The sequence below is a fragment of the Pipistrellus kuhlii genome, unplaced genomic scaffold (genome assembly GCF_014108245.1).
Source record: "Pipistrellus kuhlii isolate mPipKuh1 unplaced genomic scaffold, mPipKuh1.p scaffold_m20_p_44, whole genome shotgun sequence".
In the NCBI taxonomy this organism is placed as follows: Eukaryota; Metazoa; Chordata; class Mammalia; order Chiroptera; family Vespertilionidae; genus Pipistrellus; species Pipistrellus kuhlii.
The window spans coordinates 3294868-3320436 of NW_023425545.1; the positions used below are offsets into that span (position 1 = coordinate 3294868).

The 25569-nt window shown below is 52.9% G+C and overlaps 3 protein-coding genes and 1 long non-coding RNA gene across 9 annotated transcripts in view; all 4 read left to right on the forward strand.

Moving 5' to 3' along the window:
* On the forward strand, positions 1 to 16700 carry LOC118704541 (fructosamine 3 kinase related protein). Of its 2 annotated transcripts, XR_006739910.1 has the most exons (8): positions 1 to 220; positions 3802 to 3953; positions 4331 to 4422; positions 4879 to 4961; positions 6405 to 6527; positions 6765 to 7361; positions 12732 to 12736; positions 16690 to 16700. XR_006739910.1 is itself a non-coding variant. In XM_036412337.2 (6 exons), the coding sequence occupies exons 1-6, from the start codon at positions 80 to 82 to the stop codon at positions 7098 to 7100; spliced, it is 927 nt and encodes a 308-aa protein (XP_036268230.1). In that variant the 5' UTR covers positions 1 to 79; the 3' UTR covers positions 7101 to 7887. The 2 variants fall into 2 exon arrangements, 1 of the variants encoding a protein (XP_036268230.1); XM_036412337.2 differs by lacking the exons at positions 12732 to 12736; positions 16690 to 16700 and having other exon boundaries at positions 6765 to 7887.
* LOC123651293 lies at positions 1418 to 3665 on the forward strand. Its single transcript, XR_006739915.1, has 2 exons — positions 1418 to 2985; positions 3249 to 3665. It is a non-coding gene; the product is annotated as an uncharacterized LOC123651293 (long non-coding RNA).
* FN3K (fructosamine 3 kinase) lies at positions 10670 to 16511 on the forward strand. The gene is made up of 6 exons (XM_036412336.2): positions 10670 to 10983; positions 12059 to 12210; positions 13458 to 13549; positions 13887 to 13969; positions 14815 to 14937; positions 16060 to 16511. Exons 1-6 carry the CDS (start codon positions 10843 to 10845, stop codon positions 16396 to 16398), a joined length of 930 nt encoding a protein of 309 aa, XP_036268229.1. The 5' UTR covers positions 10670 to 10842; the 3' UTR covers positions 16399 to 16511.
* Positions 16701 to 17889: 1189 nt separating the features above from the next.
* The window catches only part of TBCD (tubulin folding cofactor D), a 97422-nt gene continuing 89742 nt past the window's right edge, over positions 17890 to 25569 (forward strand). For 3 of the 5 annotated variants that reach the window (XM_045572244.1, XM_045572245.1, XM_036412189.2), the window contains exons 1-5: positions 17894 to 18213; positions 20045 to 20095; positions 20774 to 20871; positions 22307 to 22408; positions 23521 to 23667. In XM_045572244.1, the coding sequence (XP_045428200.1) occupies positions 18018 to 18213; positions 20045 to 20095; positions 20774 to 20871; positions 22307 to 22408; positions 23521 to 23667 (594 nt within the window). In that variant the 5' untranslated portion in view covers positions 17894 to 18017. Of the gene's footprint in view, positions 18214 to 20044; positions 20096 to 20773; positions 20872 to 22306; positions 22409 to 23520; positions 23668 to 25569 lie in introns of all 5 variants that reach the window. The other 2 variants (XR_006739905.1, XM_045572246.1) reach the window with 2 other exon arrangements.

The window sequence follows — 25569 nt, forward strand, 5'->3', positions numbered from 1 at the left end:
CGTAGGCGCGTCGCCTAGCCCCAGGCCTCTGGGCGCCGTCGCCGGCGTGCCCGCCGCCTGAGGCGAACCCGCAGGGAACATGGAGGAGCTGCTGAGGCGGGAGTTGGACTGCAGCTCCGTCAAGGCCACGGGCCACTCAGGGGGCGGGTGCATTAGCCAGGGCCAGAGTTACGACACGGACAAAGGACGCGTGTTTGTGAAAGTGAACGCCCAGCCCGAGGTCAGGGCCGCCGCGAACCGAGGGGCCGAGGGGCCGAGGGGGCGGGGGGCGGGGTCCGCCGGCCGGGCCCGCGGGCTGGGCGGAGGCTGGGGGCGGGGACGGGGCCCGGCTGAGGCCGGGGCGGGCGGGGCGGCGCTGCCCGTGGCCTGGCGCTTGTGGGGTCGGCACCGCCCGCTCGGCCTGTGTGGGCGCCGCACCCCCAGGAGCTGAGGAGCCGCCCACGCCCGTCCCAGTGCGGAGTGGACGCAGTGCTGCTCCAGGCCCGTCCCCAGTGCGGGTGGACGCGGTGCTGCTCCACGCCCGTCCCCAGTGCGGGTGGACGCGGTGCTGCTCCAGGCCCTCCCCTGTGCGGGTGGACGCGGTGCTGCTCCAGGCCCGTCCCAGTGCGGGTGGACGCGGTGCTGCTCCAGGCCCGTCCCAGTGCGGGTGGACGCGGTGCTGCTCCAGGCCCTCCCCAGTGCGGGTGGACGCGGTGCTGCTCCAGGCCCGTCCCAGTGCGGAGTGGACGCGGTGCTGCTCCAGGCCCTCCCCAGTGCGGGTGGACGCGGTGCTGCTCCACGCCCTCCCCTGTGCGGGTGGACGCGGTGCTGCGGGTGGGTGGCTTCGAGACCGATGAGCCGCTGCTTGGAGAGAAGGCGCATTTGTCAGGGTTCAGGTTCGGACAGGACACAGGCAGCCGCCGCCTCGTGTCTGGGGTCGCCTGGACTTGCAGCGCGCACCCGCCCTGACCATTGGAGTGATGGAGGTGCTGGCTGCCGGACCCACAGGCGCGGCGGTCTCACCACAAACACCCATTTCCCCGTTTCTGGGGTCTGGAAGCCCCGCGCAGAGGCCTGAAGAGAGACCAGACGACCTCCGAGCGGAAGGCGGGGAGCCCTGGGCCTCCGAGGGCGCCAGTCCCACCCGGCGGGCCCACCTCCTGCCACCATCACCCGGGTCAGGTCTCCACGTAGAAAAGTCTTTTACGCATTTTTTCTTAATGCTTTACTTTTTAGGAGGTGAAAATGCCCTCTTTCAGACTTGTCAGAAAAGACCTTAGTTGCTCTCCCATTACCCTTCTCACACCTGTGCAGTTGCCCTGTCTGCTTGTTTCACCTCCTGATTATTCTTTAAAAAATAAATAAATATATATATTTTTATTTTTATTGTTTTTTTGTTTGTTTTTTTTACAGAGAGGGAGAGAGGGATGAAAGAGAAACATCGATCAGCTGCCTTCTGTGCACCCCTCCTCCCCACTGGGGATGTGCCCGCAACCAAGGTACATGCCCTTGACTGGATTCGAACCTGGGACCCTTCAGTCCACAGGCCGACGCTCTATCCACTGAGCCACACCAGTTAGGGCCCCTCCTGATTATTCTTATCTGTCCCCCGCACACTGTGTGATTGGCTCATTTGTAGCCCCAACCCTTTCGCCTGGCTCCGATGTTTGTGAGGGCCCTTGTGTTCTCAGATCCTCCTTCACCTCTGCCTGCGTTAAAAATCCATCCCCTTTCTCTTCAAAACCAGCGCTCTAGGACAACATACAGCAGGGTCCAGGCTCCCTGTATCTTCTAGAGAGAATGCTCTGAAAATTATTCTTAAGACACAGTTTTGTTTGTTTTTTTAATTTTTGTTGATTTGAGAGAAACTTCCATTTGTTGTTCCACTTGTACATTCGTTGAATGATTCTTGTATGTGCCCTGACCAGGTGTTCGAACCCACAACCTTGGCATATAGAGATGACACTCTAACCAACTGAGCTTCCTACCTGGTCAGGGCAAGACACTGTTCTTACCTTTCTCCTCAGTGACTGTAGCTCTTGATGGTAATATAATATTTAAAAAGTGATTAGAATGGATTATGTGCTAGTTGCTAACTTAATCATGGCAGCAAGCCCATGATATTGGTACTGTTATTAACCCCATTTTACAGATGAGGACACTGAGGCACAGAGAGCGTAAGTAACTTGCCAAAGGTCACAGAATTAGTAATTATGAGGACATGTAGAAGAATGTCCATGGTGGCCCTGTTTGTAATAGCCCCAATTGGAAGCCCATCTGTCCGTCAACAGTAGACGGGATGAGCACGTGACGAGGAAGGAGCTGGCTTGGCAAAAGGCGGGGGTTAGTGTTCCAAGAAGAGGTGCGCGGAGTGAGGAGGCTTCGAGGCTGGCGGAAGCAGGCAGTCTTTAAGAACGTAAAGGAAGGCTGCAATCCAGGAGCACAAGGGGGGTGTGTGCATGTCCGTGTAAGGGGGGGAGCCCAGGCAGGGCCCTGGGTGAGGATGGGAGTGGGCAGGGTCAGAGCCTGTGGGACGAGCAGGATATAGGCAGAGGTGGTAACTCAGGGAGTGTTCCAGGGTGGGATTTGCCTTCCATAATCATTTACTTCAGTTGGGTGAGCAGGGAGACCAGGGAGGATGGTCACTGCAGTCCAGGGGGAACAGGACTTTTGGACTAGGGTGGAAAAGGTGTTCAGGATGATAGTTTCCAGTGCTCGTAGGAGATGTCCTAGAACTTGGTGGTCCATTCAGATGAAAAGTGACCACAGGTCCTGGCATGTGCAGACCAGAGGCCACCTGCACCTTTGGGCTCAGTTACCAAGAACTTGCTGCCTGACGTGCACAGAAGCCAATGCAATGACATTGGCTTCTGGTAAAAGAAAAGGCTTTATTGCAACTCAGCTGGCAGTGAGACAAGGCTCAAATCTGTCTCCCCGATTGTGGGTTTGGGTGAAACTTAAGGGGTTAGGGAAGGCTGGCTAGCCTGTGGAAGTGCTGCAGGGCAGGTTTCTTTCTTTTTTTTTTTTTCCTTTTTTTTTTTTTTTTTAAATATATTTTATTGATTTTTCACAGAGAGAAAGGGAAAGGGATAGAGAGCTAGAAACATTGATGAGAGAGATACATCGACTAGCCGCCTCCTGCACACTCCCCACCGGGGATGTGCCTGTAACCAATGTACATGCCCTTGACCGGAATCGAACCTGGGACCTTTCAGTCCACAGACCGACGCTCTATCCACTGAGCCAAACCGGTTTCGGCTGCAGGGCAGGTTTCAACTGAAGGCCTCAGCACTGGATCCTGGACAGTGGACCGGTGACTAAGTGCCAGTCAAGTCCCAGGTCTTTGGTTTGGTGGTGGTGATGGTGGTGGATGGGTATTACTGAAAGTCAGAATTCTCTCCTCTGAGCATACTGGAGTTTTGTCCTGTTGTCCCTGGAAAACAAGTCAGTATCTTGTTAGAATTAGGTAAGGCCAGTGGGTAGTTCTGTGTTTGCTATGGGACAGGACTGTGTTTGAGGTACTCCTGAGGGTGATTGCGCCTGGCACTCGGTGGAGTATTAGGAGCTGACACTCCCCATCGGGAGGGAGTTTGGCCTCAGTGATAGCACAGCAATGTAGACCAACACTGCCAAGTACCGTCTACTCCTGTGCAGCGTCCGACGTACAATCTGCCCTACAGAAAAGCTCAAAAAGCTGTTTGTATTGACTGCAGTCAGGGCAGCCCTGGCTTAGAATTGTAGCCTGAGAAAACCTGTCTACCTGGGGCCTTTCCAGAAGTGATCTCGCTCGCTCTCCTTCCCCTCCATTAATTTTCCTGACAGGCTAGAAGAATGTTTGAAGGTGAGATGGCCAGTTTAACTGCCATCCTGAAAACAGACACAGTGAAAGTGCCCAAGCCCATCAAGGTCCTGGATGCCCCGGGAGGCAGCAGTATGCTGGTGATGGAGCATTTGGACATGCGATACCTGAGCAGGTACGTCTTGGCGCCTCCCCTCTGGGTGGCTTCGTTTTCTTTGGACTGGTCCCTCCATACCCGGAGCTTGCACTTGGGTATAACTTTGTGGGATGTGATACAAGGAATCTACCACCCACACACAGGGAGTATCCGCAAGCCAACGGCAACTGGAAGGGAATCTCTCAAGGTGAGATGCTCAGAGGACATGGCTGCAAGCTCAGATGAGGTCAGGAAAGACCGTCCACTAATGAGGGCCCATCAGCTCCCTCTTGCTTCACCAAAACAGACTTTATGTCCTCAAAATGTGGGACTTCCTTTATGTGGCCCAAGCCCTTGCAGGTGGACGAAGTTTCCTCACGTGTGTTACACGTTCTGTTGCTGCCTTTTGGTTTCAGTCATGCTGCCAAGCTTGGATCCCAGCTAGCAGACCTGCACCTGGAGAATAAGAGGCTTGGAGAGAAGCTGCAGAAGGAGGCCAGCACAGTGGGTATGGTATCTGTGGGCCAAGAGGAACCCCACCTGGAGGAGGACATTGGGTTCTTACGGGTGTCTGGGTGGGGTTATGCCACAGCCATATATTGAGGGTCAGGCCTGTGTGATGCCAAAGGAAGGAATGTCAACCCCAAGATGCATGTTTGGGGTGTGGTGACACAGTGAACGCAGTTTGTCTGCCATAAATGGCCACTGCGAGCATTCTGTCCTGGGCGCCCCCCGGCACCATCTGGTGTGTCTCTGGGAAGCAGTGGGTGCCTGCCTGTTACGTGTGCCAGAACAGGCTTGGTTCCGGGCCTGAGAGTGGTGGAGACCAGGCCCTGTGTGTCTCTGGGTGGGACTCAGGTGGAGAAGGCACGCCGACATCAGGTCTCAAGCTACGCTGAGCTCCAAGAAGGGGCCACGGGAGCAAGGCAGCTAGCTGTCTGTCCTGTTTTCTCTTGCTTTCAAGGGAGCGGAGGTGGGCAGGCGGAACGGCCCTTCATAGACCAGTTTGGGTTTGACGTGGTGACGTGCTGCGGATATCTCCCCCAGGTGAGTAATGTCTGCCCTTTCCTCCTCCTCCCCACTGGGGAAGCACGCCCTCGCCCTCTTTAGTGAAATTTAGTAAGTCTTTGCTCCCTTCCTTTTTTTGCTAATTTTTAAGAGGTTGACATGAGCTTTACCCCTTCCTGGGCTGTGTAAGCTCAGAGAAACAGAGAAGGCCAGCAAGTTAGAATGCTGGATTTCGAGGTGGGTAAAAACTAGAAAACTTTTAAATGTTTTATTTTAAATAGTAAGCTCTCAGAGGTGGCATAATGAAAGGGATGGTAACTTTCAGTTTTATGATTTTACGGTTGGCTCCCCGGGAATTCTCCTTGACGCCCTTCAAACGCAGAGTGGTTAGGGTGGAGGGTGTGTTCTCAGCGAAAGGCAGTGGCTCCTTGGAAGGGATCTGCTGTGGAAGACTTTCGGGGACTTTGTGGTGGGCACAGGGGTGCAAGAGGCACTACTCTGATTCTGAAATGTTTTGGAGGTTGTCCAGGAACCTGCCTGCATGGGGTGGCAAGTGGCTGACAGCTGTGCCTCCTGTTCCATGTGCTCGGGGTGTCTCAGCTGGCTCCGCTTCTCTCTCTCCCCCCCTGTAACTTGCTGGCTGGTTGTGTGCATGTGTCAGGGTGCATTTGTGTGAGAGTATAGGTGTGTGCACACGTGTGAGAGTATGTGTATGCGTTGTGAGTGAGTGCACTTTGTGAGCATGATACTCTGTCATTTGGCATCACGTACTGCCCCTGTGCTGTCCTGCTCTTGTGCATGTCTGTCTTGTCTCCCCCGCCTCCACCCCCATGGCCGGCACCTGAGGCCTGGAGGTCCTCTCGGCGGTCTTTTTGAACAGGGTTCCACGTGACTTCCCATGTTACCACTCTTGAGAGGGCAGTGCCAGCTGCCTGGGAGGGGCCGAAGAGGGGTCCTCTGTGGCCAGGTGGATGGACAGAAGTGAGCCACAGGGTCAGAGAAGGCCAGCCAGCTCTGGCCTCTGTGCTCCTGTGTGAGTATAGATCGAAAGAAAGCACCCCAAAGCAGGAAGAGATAAACCAAGAACTTGTATGCATGTACACACAGCATAGCCCGTGGACACAGACAATAGTGTGGTGAAGGCCTGGGCAGGGTGGGAACAGACTGGAGGGTATCAGTGGGGGACAAACGGGACATTTATAATACTTCCAACAATAAAGATAAGTTTTTAAAAAGAAAGGAAACATCCCAGAGATCATCAGAGGGACCCTGTTGCTCTGCACGGAAGGGCCCCGTGCTTCCGGTTGCTCCTGGGATAGGCTCTAAGGTCCCACCTGTCCATAAGCCCCAGGGGTCCCATCAGCTCCCACGCCCGTCCCTGCAGGAGTCTCTAGCAATCAGTCCTTCCCACTTTGGGGTACCTCCTTCAGGCCTGGCATGTGCCTCTGAGCTCGGCTTTCCCCTGTGCTGTTGCTTGTGCAGGTGAATGACTGGCAGAAGGACTGGGTCGCATTCTATGCCCAGCAGCGCATTCAGCCCCAGATGGACATGCTGGCGAAGGGGGCTGGGGACAGAGATGCCCTTGAGCTGTGGTCTGCTCTGCAGGTAAGTGCCCCGCTGTGCCCTGTGCTCACCATGCCCTGCAGCCCCACCAGGGAGAGGTGGCAGGCCAGGTACAGCACTGAGATGTGGCCTGATAGGAGGTGGGGGGCCGGCCAGTTGGATGGCAGGAGGTCACCCTGCCTGAGCCATGCATGGGCCATGCGCAGCCACACGTGGAAGAGTGTGCACCCCTCCCACGTGTGGCGCTTGATTTGCTGAGGTTGCCTTTCCTCCTCGCAGTTGAAGATTCCTGATTTGTTCCTTGATTTGGACATTGTGCCAGCTCTGCTCCACGGAGACCTCTGGGGAGGAAACGTGGCAGAGGATGTCTCTGGGCCCATCATTTTTGACCCGGCTTCCTTCTACGGCCACTCGGAGTACGAGCTGGCAATCGCTGGCATGTTTGGGGGCTTCAGCAGCAACTTCTACTCCGCCTACCACAGCAAGATCCCCAAGGCCCCTGGGTTTGAGAAGCGCCTGAAGTTGTATCAGCTCTTCCACTATTTGAACCACTGGAATCATTTCGGATCAGGGTACAGAGGGTCCTCCCTCAACATCATGAGGAACCTCATCTAGAGAGCTTGCTCTGCTCCGGAGGGGGCCCTGGGCGAGGAGCCTGCCGGGGCCTTCGGTTCGGATGTACCAGATCCTCACCCTCTGGCTCCCCCAGTCCTCTTCAGGGGTTCTGTCCCATTTCTTCACACACCTGGAGAGGCTTCAGACCACCTTTCCGAAAGCTGTTCGTTTCGTTAGACTCATGGTTGGATGACCCATGCTCATAATGTGAACAGAGGGACCTGCAGTGTGGGCCATGTCAAACCAAACAACTCCCCTCCCGTTCTGTCTCCAGGAATGACCCGCGTTCAGGATGATGCTACTCGATGGCTGAGGTGTAGTCTAGGCACCAAACTGTCTGACGAGGAGCATCTTACAACGCCCATTCCCCAAACTGAGCACATTCCCTTTGCTTTCTGTGTGACCTCTGGACCAGCCGCAGGCTGAGCAGGTCTGGAGATGATTTGGGGAGTGGCCAAACTGCGGCTTTGGGGTGTCCTTAGCAGATTCAGGAGCCACTGAATCTACTTCACACCCACCTGTCTGCGCTCGCTCAGCTTGCAGAGTGTCGTTCCTTTGCTTCAGACACGCCTGCACTCAGTCAGTGTTCCCCCTTGGTCTTGCAGGGATGAGGAGCGGTCATGAATGGCATTGATGCTAACAAATGCTTTTGTGTGAACTTCCCGTTGTTTCAATGATGCAAGGCACCATTTCCCTCAGTTAAACCATAACTCAATGTTTTTCCTAGATATTTGCCAAGAAGCCTTTGTAATGTGTTAGTGTAATAAATTGTTTCTTTAAGAGCAAATTTTTTCCTTGACTTCGTTGAATAAGAGATAGCTTCAAACTAAGGGCAAGTGTAGCCTGAGATAGTTCTAATATTTTACTCAGATGCAGGTTAGCTGCTGTTCCTCGTCACCCTGTGAGATCTGTGAACACAAGGGATGTTGAAAGCAACTGGATTGAATTTTAAGGAAGAAGCCCATTTGTGGCCACCAACTAGGTCTGGGACGGGGCTGGGAGCACCAGTGTTAGGACACTGGTTGTCTCCTCGAGGCTGGTGGGGAGGATAGATGCTTTTTAAAAAAATATATTTTATTGATTTTGTACAGAGAGGAAGGGAGAGGGATAGAGAGCCAGAAACGTCAATGAGAGAGAGTCATCGACCAGCTGCCTCCTGCACCACCACCCCCCCTCCCCCTGGGATGTGCCCGCAACCAAGGTATGTGCCCTTGACTGGAATCGAACCCGGGACCCTTCAGTCTGCAGGCTGATGCTATATCCACTGAGCCAAACCAGTTTAGGCTAGATTCATTTTTTCTCCTCTGCTTTGTGTGGGAAGGGAAAGGGGACTGTGACTTTAAGAGCTTGTAGTTTTCAAACTTTCAAACCTACCGGTAGTAATGCCTAGACTACTATGTGCTGAGCTTTTAGCTTTTTTTTCCTGATCCTGGGAAAACTGTTAACTGTCTCTGAGGGAAAGGATGCCGAGCCAGCTTCTGATGATGGCACGTGTGCTGTTGTACTCTTTTTCTAAAATTTTTCATTTATTTTTTTAATCCTCACCTGAGGATATTTTTCATTGAATTTTAAGAGAGAGTGGAAGAGAGGGAAAGACAGAGAGAAACATTGATGTGAGAGAAACACATCCATTGGAATCCAGCCAGGCCTGGGGGCTGGGAGGAGCCTGCAACCCAAGTATGGGGTACGTGCCCTTTAGACTGGAATCGAGCCTGGGACCCTTCTGTCCACAGGCTGATGCTCTCTCCACTGAGCCACACCAGCTAGGGCTGTTGTGCTGTGGACACAGACCTGCTTGCCAGATGGTTTGGTCCTGGGGTGCCCAGGCCTGAGGTCTTCCAGAGTTAGTCACCTGAACCTGCTCTCCTCGGTGGTTAATCAAGTTGGAGCAGACAGGTGCTGCGTGGAATGTGTATTTGTCCGGGTAGAGGGCCTTAGAAGCGGATCTGCATTTCAGATCCCTGTAACTGTGGGACCTGTGGAGTAGTGAGTGCCCGGGCTGATGTTTTGAACCAGGAGTCAGTGGTGAGAGGAAGGGACGCCTTCTGGCTCCTGGGGTCGGGGAGGGCTCACTCACAGGCCCCACTGGGTTCCGAGAGGCTGAGGAAGGGGAGGCAGCCTTCCCTGGTAGCTGGTCACCCGAGAAAGTGACAGGCCGCTGCGCTCTCAGGCCCGCTCCCGGAGAATCCTCTCGGTGCTGTGCCAGGTGCTGAGAACAGCTGCCTCTGCCCGCAGCAGCCCCTGGGCCCCGGAGCTCACTCGGCACAGCGCTGCCAGTCGTGAGAGCTGGGCCCGAGCTTTCCCCAGCCGTTAACAAGAACGGAGACATGCTACATGGCACCTGGGGGGAGGCGCAGGTGAGAGTCACCCCAAGGAGAGGGAGCGGGAGAGGCACAGGGGCAGGTGGTGCTTAACTGAATTGCTGTTTCTCTCCCTCTCCCTTCCTCTCTGAAGTAAATACAAATATACTTTAAAAATATTTGTAATAATAACAGTGTAATGCCTGTACGTTGTGCTGTGGTATAGAAGACAGTCAAATGGTGAATAAATAAAGTAAGTAAAGCCCAGCTGGTGTGGCTCAGTGGTTGAGTGTTGGCCTGTGAACCAGGAGGTCAGGGCACATGCCCGGTTTCAGGCTCGATCCCCAGTGTGGGGTGTTCAGGAGGCAGGTAATGGATGATTCTCATCATTGATGCTTCTATCTCTTTCTCCCTCTCCCTTTCTCTCTGAAACCAATAAAAAAATATATTTTTAAATATATTTTATTGATTTTCTACAGAGAGGAAGAGAGAGGGCTAGAGAGTTAGAAACATCGATGAGAGAGAAACACTGATCAGCTGCCTCCCGCGCACATCCCCCACTGGGGAGGTGCCCGCAACCTTAGGTACATGCCCTTGACTGGAATCGAACCCGGGACCCTTCATTCCGCAGGCCGACGCTCTACCACTGAGCCAAACCGGTTTCGGCAGTAAAAATACTTTTAAAAAATAATTAAAAAAATAAAGCTCCTCCTCATCGCTGTGGTCTCTGGTAATCAGGAGTCCCACGCGGGTGGGGTCAACCTCCTTGCCTGGTATCAGAAGCTCCAGAGCTGCTTGTCTTGCTGATGGGCACCAGGTGCCCCATGAACAAGGCAAGGCCAGCAGTGGGTGCCCCTGGGCAGTGCCTGGGCCTGGCAGGACGTGGCTGAGAGCCCAGGCTTGTCTGGTCAGGGGGAGACCTCGCCAGGCCTCAGACTGGGCCTCTCCAGGGCTGTGTCCGGTCCCCTGCTGAGGGGGCGGGGTTCAGGTCCTGGGAGGGCTCCTGGAACCTCTCTGCAGGGAAGTCAGGCCCTGCCTCCAGGGCGCCGTGAGCGCCCCCAGTGGGTGAACCCCCAACCTGGACTGTCCAGGAACACTAACTATGCAGACGCTTGGGGAGAGCACCGCCCCTCTCTGCCTGCCCCCCCATTTGAGACGTCCTCTCTCTATCCTGCCCCTTCCCTCTCTGTCTCTCCCTCCCCCCTCCCTTCTCTTCCCTCCCTCCCCGGCTTCTCCCTCCTCACCCCTCCCGGGAGGCGGAGCCTGGGAGGCCGGAGCCCGGGCGTTCAGAGCTCGCTGGCCCGCGGACCAGTCCCAGTCGCCTTCCCCTCGCGCAGCGGCCTGGGCAGCGGCGAGCTCGCGGCCCCGGCTGGGCAGTTGGCACCATCCTGGGTCCCTCTTCGCGTCCCCCTGGTCCCCGTGTTCCGAGTGCTCCCGCCCCCATGGAGCAGCTGCTGCGCTCTGAGCTGCGCACCGCCACCCTGCGCGCCTTGGGGCGCTCCAGCGGGGGCTACATCAGCGAGGGGTACTCCTACGACACCGACGCTGGGCCTGTGTTTGTCAAGGTCAACCGCAGGGCTCAGGTGCGGGACCGGAGAGGGGCGGATGGCGGGGAATGGAGAGGGCGTGGAAAGGGGAGAGGGGGCGGATAAAGGGGATGGGGCGCGGGCACCAGTGGCCTTTGCTGCGTCAGGGCTGGCGCCACTGACCCGGGGCAGCCAGTGGCCTTGACCTGGACACCTGCAGGCCACAGGGCTCGAGCATGTTCTGCGGGATCCCCTGCAGTATTCCACCCGCTGCAGGATTAATTCTGGTCCTTTTACCTCCGTTGTTTGGTTCAATGTTTCCACCCACCGAGCTTGGGGGAGGTGAGGCTTGGAGACTGGGCTGCTTCTGCCACTCTCTTGCCCCCGTTCTGAGGTCAGGTTTCCCCAGGCTCCAGTCCTCTTCACCAGGTGCGAAGAGGCAGAAGGAAGCCAGGACCCCTGGCACCCCAAGGGCCAGACTCCAGTCCCCTCTACTCACAGGCCCTGCTTGTGTTTGGATCTGGTTTTCGTCCCCTGCTCACCCTATTTCTGTTAAATACACACGGATAAAACACTTTACAAGCAGAGACAGTTAGCCTGGCCGATGTGGCTCTGTGGTTGAGCGTTGACCTATGAACCAGGAGGTCACAGTTCAATTCTCCCTCAGGGCACTTGACTGGTTTTTGGGCTCCATCCCAAGTGTGGGGCATGCAGGAGGCAGGTGATCATTGATTTTTTTTTTTCCCCTCTCCCTCTCCCTTGCTCTCTGAAATCAATTTCAAACAAAACAAAAAAACCAGGTGGAGAGTTAGCTACAGAGCATATACCCAGCAGTGATGGGGTGCTGCCTGTGGGCTGGTGGGATCCAGAGAGACCCGTTTGGACACCCTGCAGCGCTGTCCACAGCCGGGTGGACGGGGTGGGGGCTGCTGCAGCATCCCTGCCCGGTGGGCACCAGAACTGTGGAGTCTGAGTTTAGAAGGACAAGCCCCGCCCACAGGAGCCCATTTTCAGTCACCGGTGGTCCTGGGTGCTATGACCCCGTGCGGTGGCTTCTGTGGAGGCTGTGAGCCGCAGCCTGGCTGCAGAGGCCCCTGCGGAGCGGGAGCCCACGGTGGTGTTCTGGACACAGGCCCGGCAGATGTTTGAGGGGGAGGCGGCAAGCCTGGAGGCCCTCCGGAGCACCGGCACAGTGCGGGCCCCTCGGCCCATCAAGGTGATCGACCTGCCCGGGGGCGGGGCGGCCTTCGTGATGGAGCACCTGAAGATGAGGAGCTTGAACAGGTAAGGGTGTGTGTGTGTGTGTGTGTGTGTGTGTGTGTGTGTGTGTGAGAGAGAGAGAGAGAGAGACAGAAAGAGAGAGAGAGAGAGAGAGAGAGAGCAGCCTCTTGCTGAGCTGCCCACATAACTCGGTGGAGGTACCAGGGTCAGGGTTCCCACCTGTCATTCTTTTTTTAGTATATCTTACTGATTTCAAAGAGAAAGGGAGAGGGAGAGAGAAACATCAATGATAAGCCTGGTTGGCCTGGCTTAGGTGGACAAGCTCCTGTGGGCGGGGCTTGTCCTTCTAAACTCAGGTCAACCTATGAATCATGGTTTGATTCTCAGTCTGATTCCTGGTCAGGGCACTGCCTGGGTTGTGGGCTTAATTCCCGGTAGGGGGCGTGCAGGAGGCAGCCAAACAAGGATTCTCTGTCATCACTGATGTTTCTCCCTTTCCCTCTAACTCTGAAATCAATAAAAAATATATATATTTAAAAACCCTCAAAACTGGGAGATGGTTTTTTGTTAGTTTGTTTTTATAGCAAAGGTGGAAATTTATTGAAGAACAAGCACAGACTCCCACATGGAGGGGTAGGGGGGGAGAAGAATCATCTGGGAGATGTTTTTTTAAAATACATTTTATTTATTTATTTATTTTTTATTTTTTAAATTAGTTCTATAACAATATTTATTTATTTATTTTTACTTTTTTAAAAATCAAATTATTATCTGTGTACATATTTTACCATTGTCCCCGCCCCCATACATACCTACCCTCCCCAGAGTATTTTATTGATTTTTTACAGAGAGGAAGAGAGAGGGATAGAGAGCTAGAAACATTGATCAGCTGCCTCCTGCACACCCCCCACTGGGGATGTGCCCGCAACCAAGGTATGTGCCCTTGACCGGAATTGAACCCGGGACCCTTCAGTCCCCAGGCTGATGCTCTATCCACTGAGCCAAACTGGTTTCGGCCCATTTCTTTTCTTTTTCTTTTTTTTTTTTTTTTTAAATATATATTTTATTGATTTTTCACAGAGAGGAAGAGAGAGAGAGAGTTAGAAACATCGATGAGAGAGAATTATCGAATTATCGATCAGCTGCCTCTTGAACACCCCCTACTGGGGATGTGCCCGCAACCAAGGTACATGCCCTTGACCGGAATCGAACCCGGGATCTTTCAGTCCCCAGGCCGACGCTCTATCCACTGAGCCAAACTGGTCCCGGCCCATTTCTTTTCTTAAAGACTGCATGTCTTCTCTCCACAGTCAGGCTTGGAGACTTGGAGAACAGATGGCAGATTTGCACCTTTACAACCAGAAGCTCCGGGACAAGTTGAGGGAGGAGGCGAGCACAGTGGGTGCGTTCAGATTGCCTTCGTGCACCCTTGACCCAGTGGCATCCACCCTGGCCTGGAGCCCAGGGTGACATTTCCGTAACACGTTGGATGGCCCGCCATCTCCCTTGACACTCAATGCGATTGTTAAGTAGGAATCTGATGGAGTCGATTGGCTCCTGACCTCTTTTATACCCAGCCCTGCCGTCCGGTGTGCTGAGGCTGTGTCCTGGCTGATGCACGTGCTGTCTAATTGCTAGTAGGAATGGTACCCACATCCCAGCAGTGCAGCCAGGCCTGTCCCGACTCTCTGATGGGCTCTGGCATTTAAAGGAAAGACCACATCTCTTCCTGTTGATAGGCCGGAGGGCCGAGGATGCGGGGCCCCAGCATGTGACCAAGTTCGGCTTCCACACAGGGACCTACTATGGCTTCATCCCACAGGTGAGTGTGGGGTTAGGGTGCATGTACTTGCGTAGCTGAGGGCCGTTCCCTACACCCTCCTGTTGGGCACCCCTTCTCTTGTATGTGACAGGGTGCCAGTCCTGGCACACCAGAGAGATTGACTACCTGATTCCTAAAAGAAAAGAGTGAGCTGTGATACCTGGGATGAGGGCGTTGAGCTTGGTGATGGAAGCAGTGGGGCAGTGGAAGAGCAGAGGGAGCAGCAGGTGCAAAGGCCATATTTCAGGAGGATGAATGAATGGAGCCAGCACAGTCAGAGTGGTCCCAACGAGTGTGGCTTGTGCTGCTTCAGATGTTGAGCTGAAGAGCTGCGGGCTCTCCAAAGACTTGGTTGATCTCATACAGTGGCTTTTCAAGAACCCTAAGGTCTGAAGTAGATGAGAAGGGATGGTCTGTGAGGGGCACAGGTAGCCCTTGAGTGCTCCTTCAAACTACAGGATCAACAAGCCAACTTAGGTCAGCTGCAGCCCAGCCGCCAGGAAAGGGGGATGGGAGGACAACCCCGCCCACCTCCTGGTGCTAGGACAAGAAGGCCCTGGGACAGTGGTCGGCAAACTGCGCTCGCGAGCCACATGCGGCTCTTTGGCCCCTTGAGTGTGGCTCTTCCACAAAACACCACAGCCTGGGCGAGTCTATTTTGAAGAAGTGGCTTTAGAAGAAGTTTAAAATTTGGCTTGCCAAAGAAATGTCAATTGTCCTGTTGATATTTGGCTCTGTGGACTAATGAGTTTGCCGACCGCTGATCTAGGGTTTAGGCAAATCACGTGTATAACTGCCCTGTGACCACCACCTGCAGCATCCGCCTCCTTTCCCTTGCTGCGCAGGTGAATGAGTGGCAGGATGACTGGTCGACCTTCTTCACCCGGCACCGGCTCCAAGCACAGCTGGACCTCATTGAGAAGGACTATGCTGATCGAGAGGCGCGAGATCTCTGGTCGCAGCTACAGGTGGGCACGGCGGGTGTTCTCCGAGAGGGGCTGTCCCCCGTGAGCCACCACATTGATGTGGGGCCCTCTGGAGTTGGGACCCTGAGCCTGGAAAGGAGCTGGTCAAGTCCAGGACACATGGCGCCTCTTGGCCTGATGGGGACACGGGGAAGAGGGTGGGACCTGAGGACACACTCTCGGCCCCTGAGTGTACCTCTAACCCCCGGGGTCACTGGGTTCTTAAACCTCATATTTTGTTCATGTGAAACACAGGTACTGGGATCATAAATGGTGGCATTTACTATTACTTTCTTGCCCACTTTTACCCTTTTCTGCATGAATGTTTTACGTCTTAGAGCAGATGTGGGCAGAAGATGCCCGAGGGACTGGTTTCAAAGCAACACCCAAAATGTGAAATACAGGAACTCTCAGGACAATCTAGAGCAGGGGTCTTCAAACTTCTCTCATTATGAGAATCACCTGGTGGAGTTGTTAAAACACAGATTCCCGGATCCCAACTATAAGAAGTGCTATCAGGAATCTGTTTTAACACCTCCACCAGGTGATTCTCATAATGAGAGAAGTTTGAAGACCCCTGATCTAGAGCATGCATTGAAGAACTATCATTTAACTCTTTAAAAAAGGGAGAGAGAGAGAGAGAGAGAGAGATAGAAACATCAATGATGAGAGAGACTCACTGATCCGTTGCCTCCTGCAGGTCCCCCACTGGGGATGAAGCCTGAAATGGAGTCTCAACCACTGAGCCACACTCTCTGGGCCTATTTAACTCCTTAATGAAGTAACCGATGGGATACAAAAGAGGTGTCGTGTGAAATGAAAGAACAGTGGAGAAAGTTTGCTAAGTTAGATACAAAAACAAAAACCTTCACTCAGGCTATACAGTTCAGGTTTCTATTCTACAGGAGATAAAACCATCACCTCTGGGGTTTGACACCGAATGTAAATCATTAGTGTCATGGAGCTTCGGGCCTGAGTCTAGTCGATAGTAAGACCGAGTTGCACTGCCCTGGGCTTGCTTGGACACGGGACAAACATGAGGACATCTTTGCCATGTTCCCCGGGTTGCATGAGGAAGCCGTGGCTCATAGTCCCATAACTGTGTGTCCAATATTACTTCCTTAGGTGAAGATCCCGGATGTGTTTAGGGGCCTCGAGATTGTCCCCGCTCTTCTCCACGGGGATTTCTGGTCAGGAAACGTGGCCGAGGACAACTCGGGACCCCTTATTTACGACCCAGCGTCCTTCTATGGCCACTCTGAGTTTGAACTGACAATCGCCCTGATGTTCGGGGGCTTCCCCAGGCCCTTCTTCACCGCCTACCACCAGAAGATCCCCAAGGCTCCCGGGTTCGAGCAGCGGCAGCTGCTCTACCAGCTCTTCAACTACCTGAACCACTGGAACCACTTTGGGAGGGAGTACAGGAGCCCGACCCTGGGCACCATGAGGAAGCTTCTCGAGTAGCAGCCCACCTGTGCCCCTGCCCACCTGCCCGCAGGCTTAGCAAATACCAGGGGCAGCAACAGCAGAGGCCACTGCAGGGGCTAGTAAAGCCAGCGGGGGGCTTCGGGACGGAACTGCTGTGAGTCTTAACTGTGTCTCCACCCTCCATGCCCTTGGGGTAGTTTACAGGGTGCCCAGACCACCTGAGAGGGCTCCAACCGGCTCTTTACATATCAGCCTGAGGGATGTTTGAAGTTTGAATATTTTCATCATAATTGTATAGAAACTGACATAGATTTGGGGTTTGCTTAGGCAGAGAATGGTGCCCCATCCTCCTGTTTTAGCTCAGGCAGTGTGGGGAACCGTGAGTTGTGCTCCATGAGTTTTAAATACATTTTTTATTGGCTTCAGAGATGAAGGGAGAGGGAGAGAGAAACATCAACGATGAAAGAAATTCACTGAGTGGCTGTCTCCTGCATGCCCCCTACTGGGGATCAAGCCCACAACCCAGGCATGTGCCCTTGAGACATAGGAGCCTGTTGAAAGCTTTCTAGAAAGAAATCCACCCCAAAGGCTTCCTTTCAAACACCTGACAGTCTCAAATACATACTGCCGCCCTCGCTGGTTTTGCTCAGTGGATAGAGTAGGGGTGTCGAACTCAATCAGAGAAGGGGTCAAAATCTAAAGTCCAGCCTAAATCGCGGGCCGAATGGTTTACTGAACAGTCATAAACTGTCATTGTGATGGAAACGCAGCGGAGTGCAGTGATGACAGCGCGGTGCGGGCCACATTGCAAGGCCTGGCGGGACGGATTTGGCCCGCGGGCCTTGTGTTTGACACATGTGGGATAGAGCATCAGCCTGTGAACTGAAGGGTCCCGGGTTCGATTCCAACCAAGGGCACATGCCCGGGGTTGTCAGCTCCATCCCCAGTGGGGGGCGTGCAGAGGGCATTGATGTTTCTATCTCTCTCTCCCTTCTTCCTTCCTCTCTGAAATCAATAAAAAAATATAATTAGCCGAAGCCAGTTTGGCTCAGCGGTAGAGCGTCGGTCTGCGGACTGAAAGGTCCCAGGTTCGATGCTGGTCAAGGGCATGTACATTGGTTGCGGGCACATCCCCGGTAGGGGGTGTGCAAGAGGCAGCTGGTCGATGTTTCTCATCAACGTTTCTAACTCTCTATCTCTCTCCCTTCCTCTCTGTGTAAAATCAATAAAAAAAAATATATATATATATATAAGTATATATATATAATTAAACAAAACAAGAACAAACTGCCATCATGGTCAGAACTGGTGAGACCCTTGACTCCGGCCCACCCTCAAGCCCAGACTCCGCCCCCTCCACTGGCCCAAACCTGGACCCGCTCAGACTCCACTGCGCACGGCCCGGCTGTGGCCTTCTGGGCGCGGTCCTCCCGGCCCCGCCCCCTGCCCCGCCCCTCCGGCCCCGCCCCCGGCTCTCTGGCCCCGCCCCCGGCCCCGGCGCAGACCGCGCGCCGTAGCGGGCCCAGCGCGTGAGGTCGGAGGTCACGGGGCGGGGTCTGCGTCGCCGCTCGCTCCGCGGCTCCTCACCGTCTCAGCCCGGTCGTCCGCCCGTGCATCCCGCCGACTCACCGGGGCGGCTCCCCCTCAGCGCGGGGATGGGCGTGAATCCGGAGCCGGCCGCGGGCGCCCCGGAGGACTCGCCGGAGGACTCGCCGGAGGACGGCGCCCCGGCCCGCGGCGGCACCTTCGAGGCGTTCGGCGACAGCGCGGAGACGCGCGCGCTGCTGGGCCGCCTGCCCGAGCTGCTGGGGGACCGCGCGGCGCGGGAGAGCGCCCTGCAGCGCTTCCGGGGTGCGTGCGGCGGGCGGGCGGGGGCCGGCGCTGCCCGCGGGGCGGCTCTGGGCGGGACCCCGGCCCGCTCGGCGCTCGCGGCTCTGGCCCCAGACACGCCCCTCGCCCCCGGGGGAGCCCGTGCCGCGCCGGGCGGCTGCCCCGGGCCGAGGGCACGGTCGGGGCCGGGACGCGGTGGTCCTGGGGCCGAACCCCCCTCCTGGGGGCCGTCCCCGCCCTGCGGCCTCAGCCGGGGCCACAGCCGGGGCCACAGCCGGGGCGGGGAGCGGGGAGCGCGAGGAGGTGGGCGAGGCGGGTGCGCAGCCAAACCCTCCGCAGCCGACCGCGGCCCGCCCCTCCCGGCTCCTGTTAGGGAGGGAAGCTGCACGCTGCTTTGCAAAAGTCTCACGGGCTGCAGCCGAAGGGGAGGGACGGGGTGTCGCTGTCCTGGTGCCCGTCCTGGTGCCCGTCCCGGTGCCCATCCCGGTGCGCGCGGAGCTGGTGCCCTGCTGGTCGCTGAGGTGCGGCGGCGCCGGGGCTCCCTGCCGGGCTGGTCCCGGAAGACAGGAGTCTCCTGAAGCCCCAGCACCCCCGCAGGCACGGCTCCCGGCGTTTAACGGCCTAACCTCGGTGTCTTTGTTTTTATCGATTTCAGAGAGGAAGGGAGAGGGGGAGAGAGAAACATCAGTGATTAAAGAGAACCGTGGCCCGGCTGCCTCCTGCACGCCCCACTGGGGATGGAGCGGGCATGTGCCCGCACCGGGAATTGAACCCTGACCTCCTGGTTCGGAGGGCGATGCTCAGCCACTGAGCCCTGCGGGGCGGGCACCTCTGTCTTCTCCGCACCCGCCTGCTGTCATTGAGCGCCGACCGGCAGGTCGCAGCCTCTGTCCCGGGAGGCGGGAGGCGCAGGGCTTGGTGCGGCAGCAGTCCCGGGGACACCCCCAGCGGACAGGCCCGGCCCGTGCAGGAGCCTCTCCAGGGAGCTGTGGTGGTGGGCAGCGCTCATGGCGGGGCCCTGGGTGGTGTAAGTTTTCCGAGTCTGCAGCGTTTTTTTTTTTTTTTTTTTTTTTTTGTGTGTGTGTGTGTGTGTGTGTGTATGGGGCAATGAAACGGTTCCTCAGGACCCAGAGCTCGTGACCTAGGATTTGGTGTAATTCAGTAAAACCACGTTTGTGGGCCCCTGAGCTCACGCAAGGGGCTCTGTGGCCGGCTGCGTGGAAGCAGCCTGTGCTTAGGCGCTTGGTCCCACCAGGATTCGAACCCAGGGACCCAGTCCCCATGGGCGAGTCTGTGGCTGTCAGCGGGGTCAGCACGAACAGGATCTTGTGAACAGAACTATCTGGAGGGTGAGGTGGGGGGCCAGGGGCAGCCCCTCTCCATCCCTGGGAAGTGGTCCCGTGTGGAGGGGTGTGCAGGTGAGAATGCCGTAGGTAAGGGGGCCGTTGCCTCTGGTAGCAGTTGTGCCCTCCGGGAGGAGTAGAAACAGGCCGCCTGGTGTGAAGGCGGCTCTGCGGCGAGGCTGGAGGGCTGGGGGCACGTGCGGATGAGGAGATCTGCCAGGTCGTGCCGCGGGACTGCACCGGCTGGGGGATGCTGGAGGGGACCTTAAGGGGGTGGGAGGTGTGTGCTGAAGGAAGGGAGAACTAAGCCGGGCTCTAGAAGAAGGTCCGAGGAGGGGGAGGAAGGTGTGCCCACAGGCCCAGACAGGAGACGCTCACCCAGGTGTCCTGTGGCCTTGGGAGCTGCCACGCTGGGGCCCAGGAGGGAAACGGAGGGTTCTGAGGCGCCTGTGCGTTTGTCTTTATTGTGATGTTATTGGGGATACTAATGTTCACCTTCTTGTCTTTAGTGATAATGGACAAGTACCAGCAGCAGCCTCACCTGTTGGACCCACACCTTGGTAAGAATGAATAGGCTGCTGACTCTGATTTTGGTCCTCCAGTTCCTGGTGACCACACAAGCTTTGGTGTGCACGCAGGCTTGTGGTGTGTATGCGTGCTTGCCAGCAGAGGGTGCCAGATGAAGTGCCTGGGTCTTACTTGTTAGCAGGGCTGTGAGGTTTAAAGATGTGAACTGGGAATGTGTAGGCAGGAAGAGTTAGCCTTATTGTGCACACCTGTGACTTCTAAAAAGTGGGCTGGTGCTGTTCTTCAAATAACCCAAAGGGTTTGTGAACTCTCCTGTCGCAGGCGAGACTAATCCTTGGTTGATAACCTGGCTGGGGGAGATAATAGCTACGGGCTTGTCATATAGGCCTTTACCACGTTGAGATACGCTCCCTCTATTCCCACTTTGTTGAGTGGGAATATTATTACAAAATGATGTGGAATTTTGTTAGATGCATTTTCTGCATCTGTTGAGTTGATCATGTCCTTACTGATTTTCTTCTCATCTGTTCTATTAAATCTGAGAGGAAGATAGAAACCTTTAAGTTATACGTTTGCCAAGTTCTCCTTTCATTTGTCAGTTTTTGCTCTATAATTTGCCTAAATTAACCCCTTTTTCTTTGGGCATTTTGTTTTAATGTCATATTAATGTTTAATTTTATAGCAAATGTTTTGTATTTCTTTTTCTCTAGAATGGATGATGAACTTGTTGTTGGAAATAGTGCAAGATAAGACATCTCCAGCTGACCTCGTTCATCTGGCTTTTAAATTTCTTTACATCATCACCAAGGTAACATTTACATTGCACTTTAAGTTGACAGAACACTCTTTAAAACTTGTTTTGTTTGTTTTTTGACAACACTTTCTTAATATACCTGGTCCAGAAGTTACCTTCCAAAATGTTTTTTCTTGGGAAAGATGGTTTTCACACATAAATTGTGTGTTTTATTTTCTCTCCCCTCCCACCACCCCCCCTTTAAAAAAAAAAAGATTTTTAATTGAGTTTTGGAGAGGGAGAGAAAGATAAAAGCAATGATGTGAGAGCGAAGTGTCTATCAGGTGCCTCTTGCATGCCCCTTACTGGGGGCTGAGCCTGAAACCAGGGCATGTGCCCTAAATGGGAATCAGACCAGCAACCTTTCAGTGCATGGGAGGACGCACAGCCAACTGGGCCACACTGGCAAGGGCTATTTTCTCATTTCACCGTATTTTTGGGGTCCCATATTTAGTGATCCAGGGGTGCTTTTGGCTGCAACAATATCCAAAGTATTTATCATTTGCATTTGAGTAGATCAAGTACCACCTAACTAGAAATAGAGAGAGGAGATGACTGATTCAGAAAAGTTTTTTTACAAGGAAAAAGCAAACAAACTTGGAAACAAAAGCACTTCTCAAACTTTGATGCACAGGCGCGTTTCCTGGGGACCTTGTTGTAATGAAGGCTCTTCCTAAGTTTGCCTCGGGTGGGGCCTGATAGTCTGCATCCCAATAAGCCCCAGGTGATGTCTGTGTGCTGGCCAGCATTTACTGTTTGCATTTTCGCCGTGGGAGTGATCAGAGCCTCTCAGGGTGGGGCTTGTGGTTCGCTGGTCTGCACGTTGCAGGGATGCCTGCTGAATGATGGACGGGCACGTGGCCAGTGAGGGCGCAGCATCTCCAGCTCGATGAGTCGTGTCACTGTAATGTAATGTAACTTTGATCGTTGGGTGGCACAGGTGGTGATTTTTCACTTTATTGATTCGTTTTATTTTTTAAATTTTATTTGTTTTTAAATATATTTTTATTGATTTCAGAGAGGAAAGGAGAGGGAGAGAGAGATAGAAACATCAATAATGAGAATCATTGATTGGCTGTCTCTTGCACATCCCACACTGGGGATCGAGCTCATAACCTGGGCATTTGCCCTGACCAGGAATTGAACCCATCACCTCTTGATTCTTGGGTCACATTGGTTGGGCTACTTTATTTATTGATTTTAGAGAGAGAGGAAGGTGCGAGGGGAAAGAGAGAAACATCGATGTGTTGTGTACTTACTTTTGCAATCATTGGCTGATTCTTGTACTAGTTAGTATGTGCCCTGCCTGGGGATCCAACCTGCAACTTGGCTCTAATCAGCTGAGCTACCTACACCAGCCAGGACTTGGTGGTAATTTTTGATGAGGAAAAATATATTTTTTCTTTATTTTCTTAATTATATAATCAATGCCTTTTTTTTAATTGGGTAGGTTCGAGGATATAAGACATTTCTTCGTTTATTTCCTCATGAAGTAGCTGATGTGCAGCCTGTTTTAGACATGTTTACAAATCAGAACCCGAAGGACCATGAAGTGAGTATTCCTTGCCGCCTCCTCTTGTTCTCTCCTCTCCTTTCTCCCCTTATCGGTGCCCCCTTTCCCCCTCTGCACCGTCATCTGCCTGTCTTATTACGTCTCACCTTACTATGCTGTTTAGTGTCACTCTTATATTCCTTTGGCTTTCTCTTTTTTTATGTTTCTTTAAGTTATCTTTTTTTTCTTTCTTTAATAATGCCTTTTATAAAGAAAATACGCTTACACAGTGTGGTGATAACCCTGTTAACATCCACTTTTCTTTAACTTGAAATAGCCTATGTGGGAAGTATTATGCTCAGTGGATGTCAGTCCTCCCCGCATGGGTCCCCAGAACACCTGCCATTCCCCAGCACGGAGTGGTGACCGTCTGTGTGAAGAGTCCCCACAGAAGTTCGTGGAGACAGAACCATGGTTTCTGTGGGGCTGGTCTTGTAGGCACTCTGCTGAGCGTGTCCTGCATCTCAGGCTCCCGGAGGAAAGCAGGTGTTCATAAGCCTCATGGTTTGTGCAGCCAGTCTAGGCACAGTGGGCCCCCTTGTCAGTGAGGGAACAGTGGCTCCCTGATGGGCACGGTGGCTGCCCTGGACACCAGCCTTTCTGAGGAGAGCAGCTCTACCCACTGAGCCAAATCCGTTAGCGCTCCTCTGCTTCTCCCAGAGAAGGTGATTGCAGGGCCAAATTGGAGTCTTGCTTCAGTGACGGCTGAAATTCTCGACACTTGTCTTTGATTGGAAGTTGAGATTTTTTTTCTTGTCTTCTGTTTTTGTGTGCTTTCTACTTTCTCAAAAGGCTGATTGCATGCTGAAGAGCACCAGTGAAGAAAAGCTGTCGTACTGATGTGTTATGATTTTCCTTTGTCCACTTTGCTGTTTCTTTGTTCTGCTGTGGTAGCCAAGTTTGCATGACGAGGGTGTGGGTAGTATGGTGGGGTATAGGGAAGTCAGAGGAGAAGCTAGCGATGGTCTGGACCCCAGGCTCAGGTCAGTGGCGTTCGAGGGGCCTGCAGTGGGCATTGAGTGGACAGGGAGGGTACCAGGTTTGTGATCGGGGCATATGGGTTACCTCCCTCCTTTATACAGGAATCGTGTTATTTTGGTTTAACTCCTTAGACTTGGGAGACCCGCTACATGCTTCTACTGTGGCTCTCCATGACCTGCCTGATCCCTTTCGATTTTACACGCCTCGATGGGAACCTTCACACCCAACCAGGGCAAACGCGAATGTCCATAACCGACCATATCCTCCAAATAGCACAGGTGAGTCTGTTGTACTAGTAATTACCAAAAGTTAGTGCTCTTTTGTGCTCATGCTGTCTTGATATTAGTGTTTCTTTAGGTATGCTCTTGACACTTCAATATTTCTGCAGTTGCTGTTACTATTTTTCAGAGGTAAAATTTCATCACTTATTTGAAAACTGGTAATTCACATAGGGATCAGAATGATTTATTTTAGCAAATTTCATTTCTTTGTAGATATTGCAAATACTCTAACCATAATAATGACATATAAAAGGTCTCAAGTGGCATTGGTAAGATAAAATAAAGGTCTATTTAAATATAAATCTTAATGTCATATTGATAATACATTTTAGAAAAACTAGAAAATAGAGAAGCATCAAAGATAATAAAATCTCTCAAATTCTAGTGCCAGGAGATAACACTTTTATATAGTCTTCAAACATCTGATGTAAATATTATGCAAATTGATTTTTTTTTATTTTTTTTTTATTTAATAAGTTTTTATTGTTCATATTATTACAAATGTTCCTTTCCCCCCACCCACCATTGCTCTCCTCCACCAGGTTCCCATCCCACCCTCTGCCCTTTCCCCTCTCCCCATTGTCCTCATCCATAGGTACACAGTTTATGTTCAGTCTCTTCCCACGCCCCCCTCTCCCCTTTACCCCAAGAATCGTCAGTTCACTCCCCTTCCATACCTCTGATTCTATTATATTCAACAGTTAATATTGTTCATCAGATTTTTTTAATTTCCTTGGTTTTTAGATTCACTTGTTGATAGTTATGTATTTGTTGTTCATAATTTTTATCTTTGTTTACTTTCTCTTCTGAAAGAACCCCCTTCAGCAATTCATATAATTCTGGTTTGGTGGTGATGAACTCCTTTAGCTTTTTTTTATTAGTGAAGCTCTTTATCTGGCCTTCGATTCTGAGTGATAGCTTTGCTGGGTAGATTATTTTTGGCTGTAGGTTCTTGCTATTCATCACCTTGAATATTTCTTGCCATTCCCTTCTGGCCTGCATGGTTTCTGTTGAGAAGTCAGCTGACAATCGTATAGGTGCTCCTTTGTAGGTTACTACCTTCTTTGCTCTTGCTTCTTTTAATATTCTCTCTTTGTCTTTTGCTCTTGGAATTTTAATAATGATGTGTCTCGGTGTGGTCCTCTTTGGATTCCTTTTGTTTGGAGTTCTGTGCGCTTCCTGGACTTGTAAGTCTAATTCTTTCACCAGGTAGGGGAAGTTTTCTGTCACTATTTCTTTCAGTATGTTTTCCATATCTTGCTCTCTCTCATCTTCTGGGACCCCCATAATTCTGATGTTGGTTCGCTTGAAGTTGTCCCAGAGGTTTCTTACATTATCTTCAATTTTCTGGATTCTCTTGCCTTCTAGCTTCTGTGGAGGAGTGTCTTCTGGCTCTTTATGTTCCAAATCTTTGACTTGATTCTTGCGATCTTCCCTTCTGTTTTTAGGACTCAGTAAAATATTTTTTATTTCAGACAATGTATTCTTTATTTCTTGTTGATCCCTTATCATTTCTTGTTGACTCCTTATTAATTCTAGTTGATCTCTTTTCATATCCTCGTAGCCCTTATCCATCTTTTCTAAGAAATTCTTGAAAAAACTTATAAGCGTAGATTTGAACTCTATATCCAGACGCTTTTTGTCCTCCATTTCTTTCGTTTGTGATCTATTTTGTTGTCGCATTTCGCAGTTACAGATGGGACGGGGTTTCAGGGTGGAGCCTGCAGCTTTGGCTTCTGTCAGCCCCGCCCTATGCGGGTCCTTCAGTGCTCGCTGCTGCCAGCGCCTCTGAGAGAAAGGTGCCCTCGATTTTCGCCTGCTGCCAAACAGTCTATGCTCTCCCACAATGAGCCCGGTATTGGGGTTCAGTTCAGTTGGAAGTGGAGTTGGAGGTGGCGT

Excerpts from the sequence above, each read along its gene's own strand:
- LOC118704541 (XM_036412337.2), top strand. The coding sequence starts at position 80 with ATGGAGGAGCTGCTGAGGCGGGAGTTGGACTGCAGCTCCGTCAAGGCC. Across the intron at positions 3,954-4,330 it reads GACATGCGATACCTGAGCAG|TCATGCTGCCAAGCTTGGAT; the intron begins GTACGTCTTGGC and ends TTTTGGTTTCAG. Across the intron at positions 6,528-6,764 it reads AGCTGTGGTCTGCTCTGCAG|TTGAAGATTCCTGATTTGTT; the intron begins GTAAGTGCCCCG and ends TCCTCCTCGCAG.
- FN3K (XM_036412336.2), top strand. The coding sequence starts at position 10,843 with ATGGAGCAGCTGCTGCGCTCTGAGCTGCGCACCGCCACCCTGCGCGCC. Across the intron at positions 10,984-12,058 it reads AGGTCAACCGCAGGGCTCAG|GCCCGGCAGATGTTTGAGGG; the intron begins GTGCGGGACCGG and ends TTCTGGACACAG. Across the intron at positions 13,550-13,886 it reads GGAGGAGGCGAGCACAGTGG|GCCGGAGGGCCGAGGATGCG; the intron begins GTGCGTTCAGAT and ends TCCTGTTGATAG.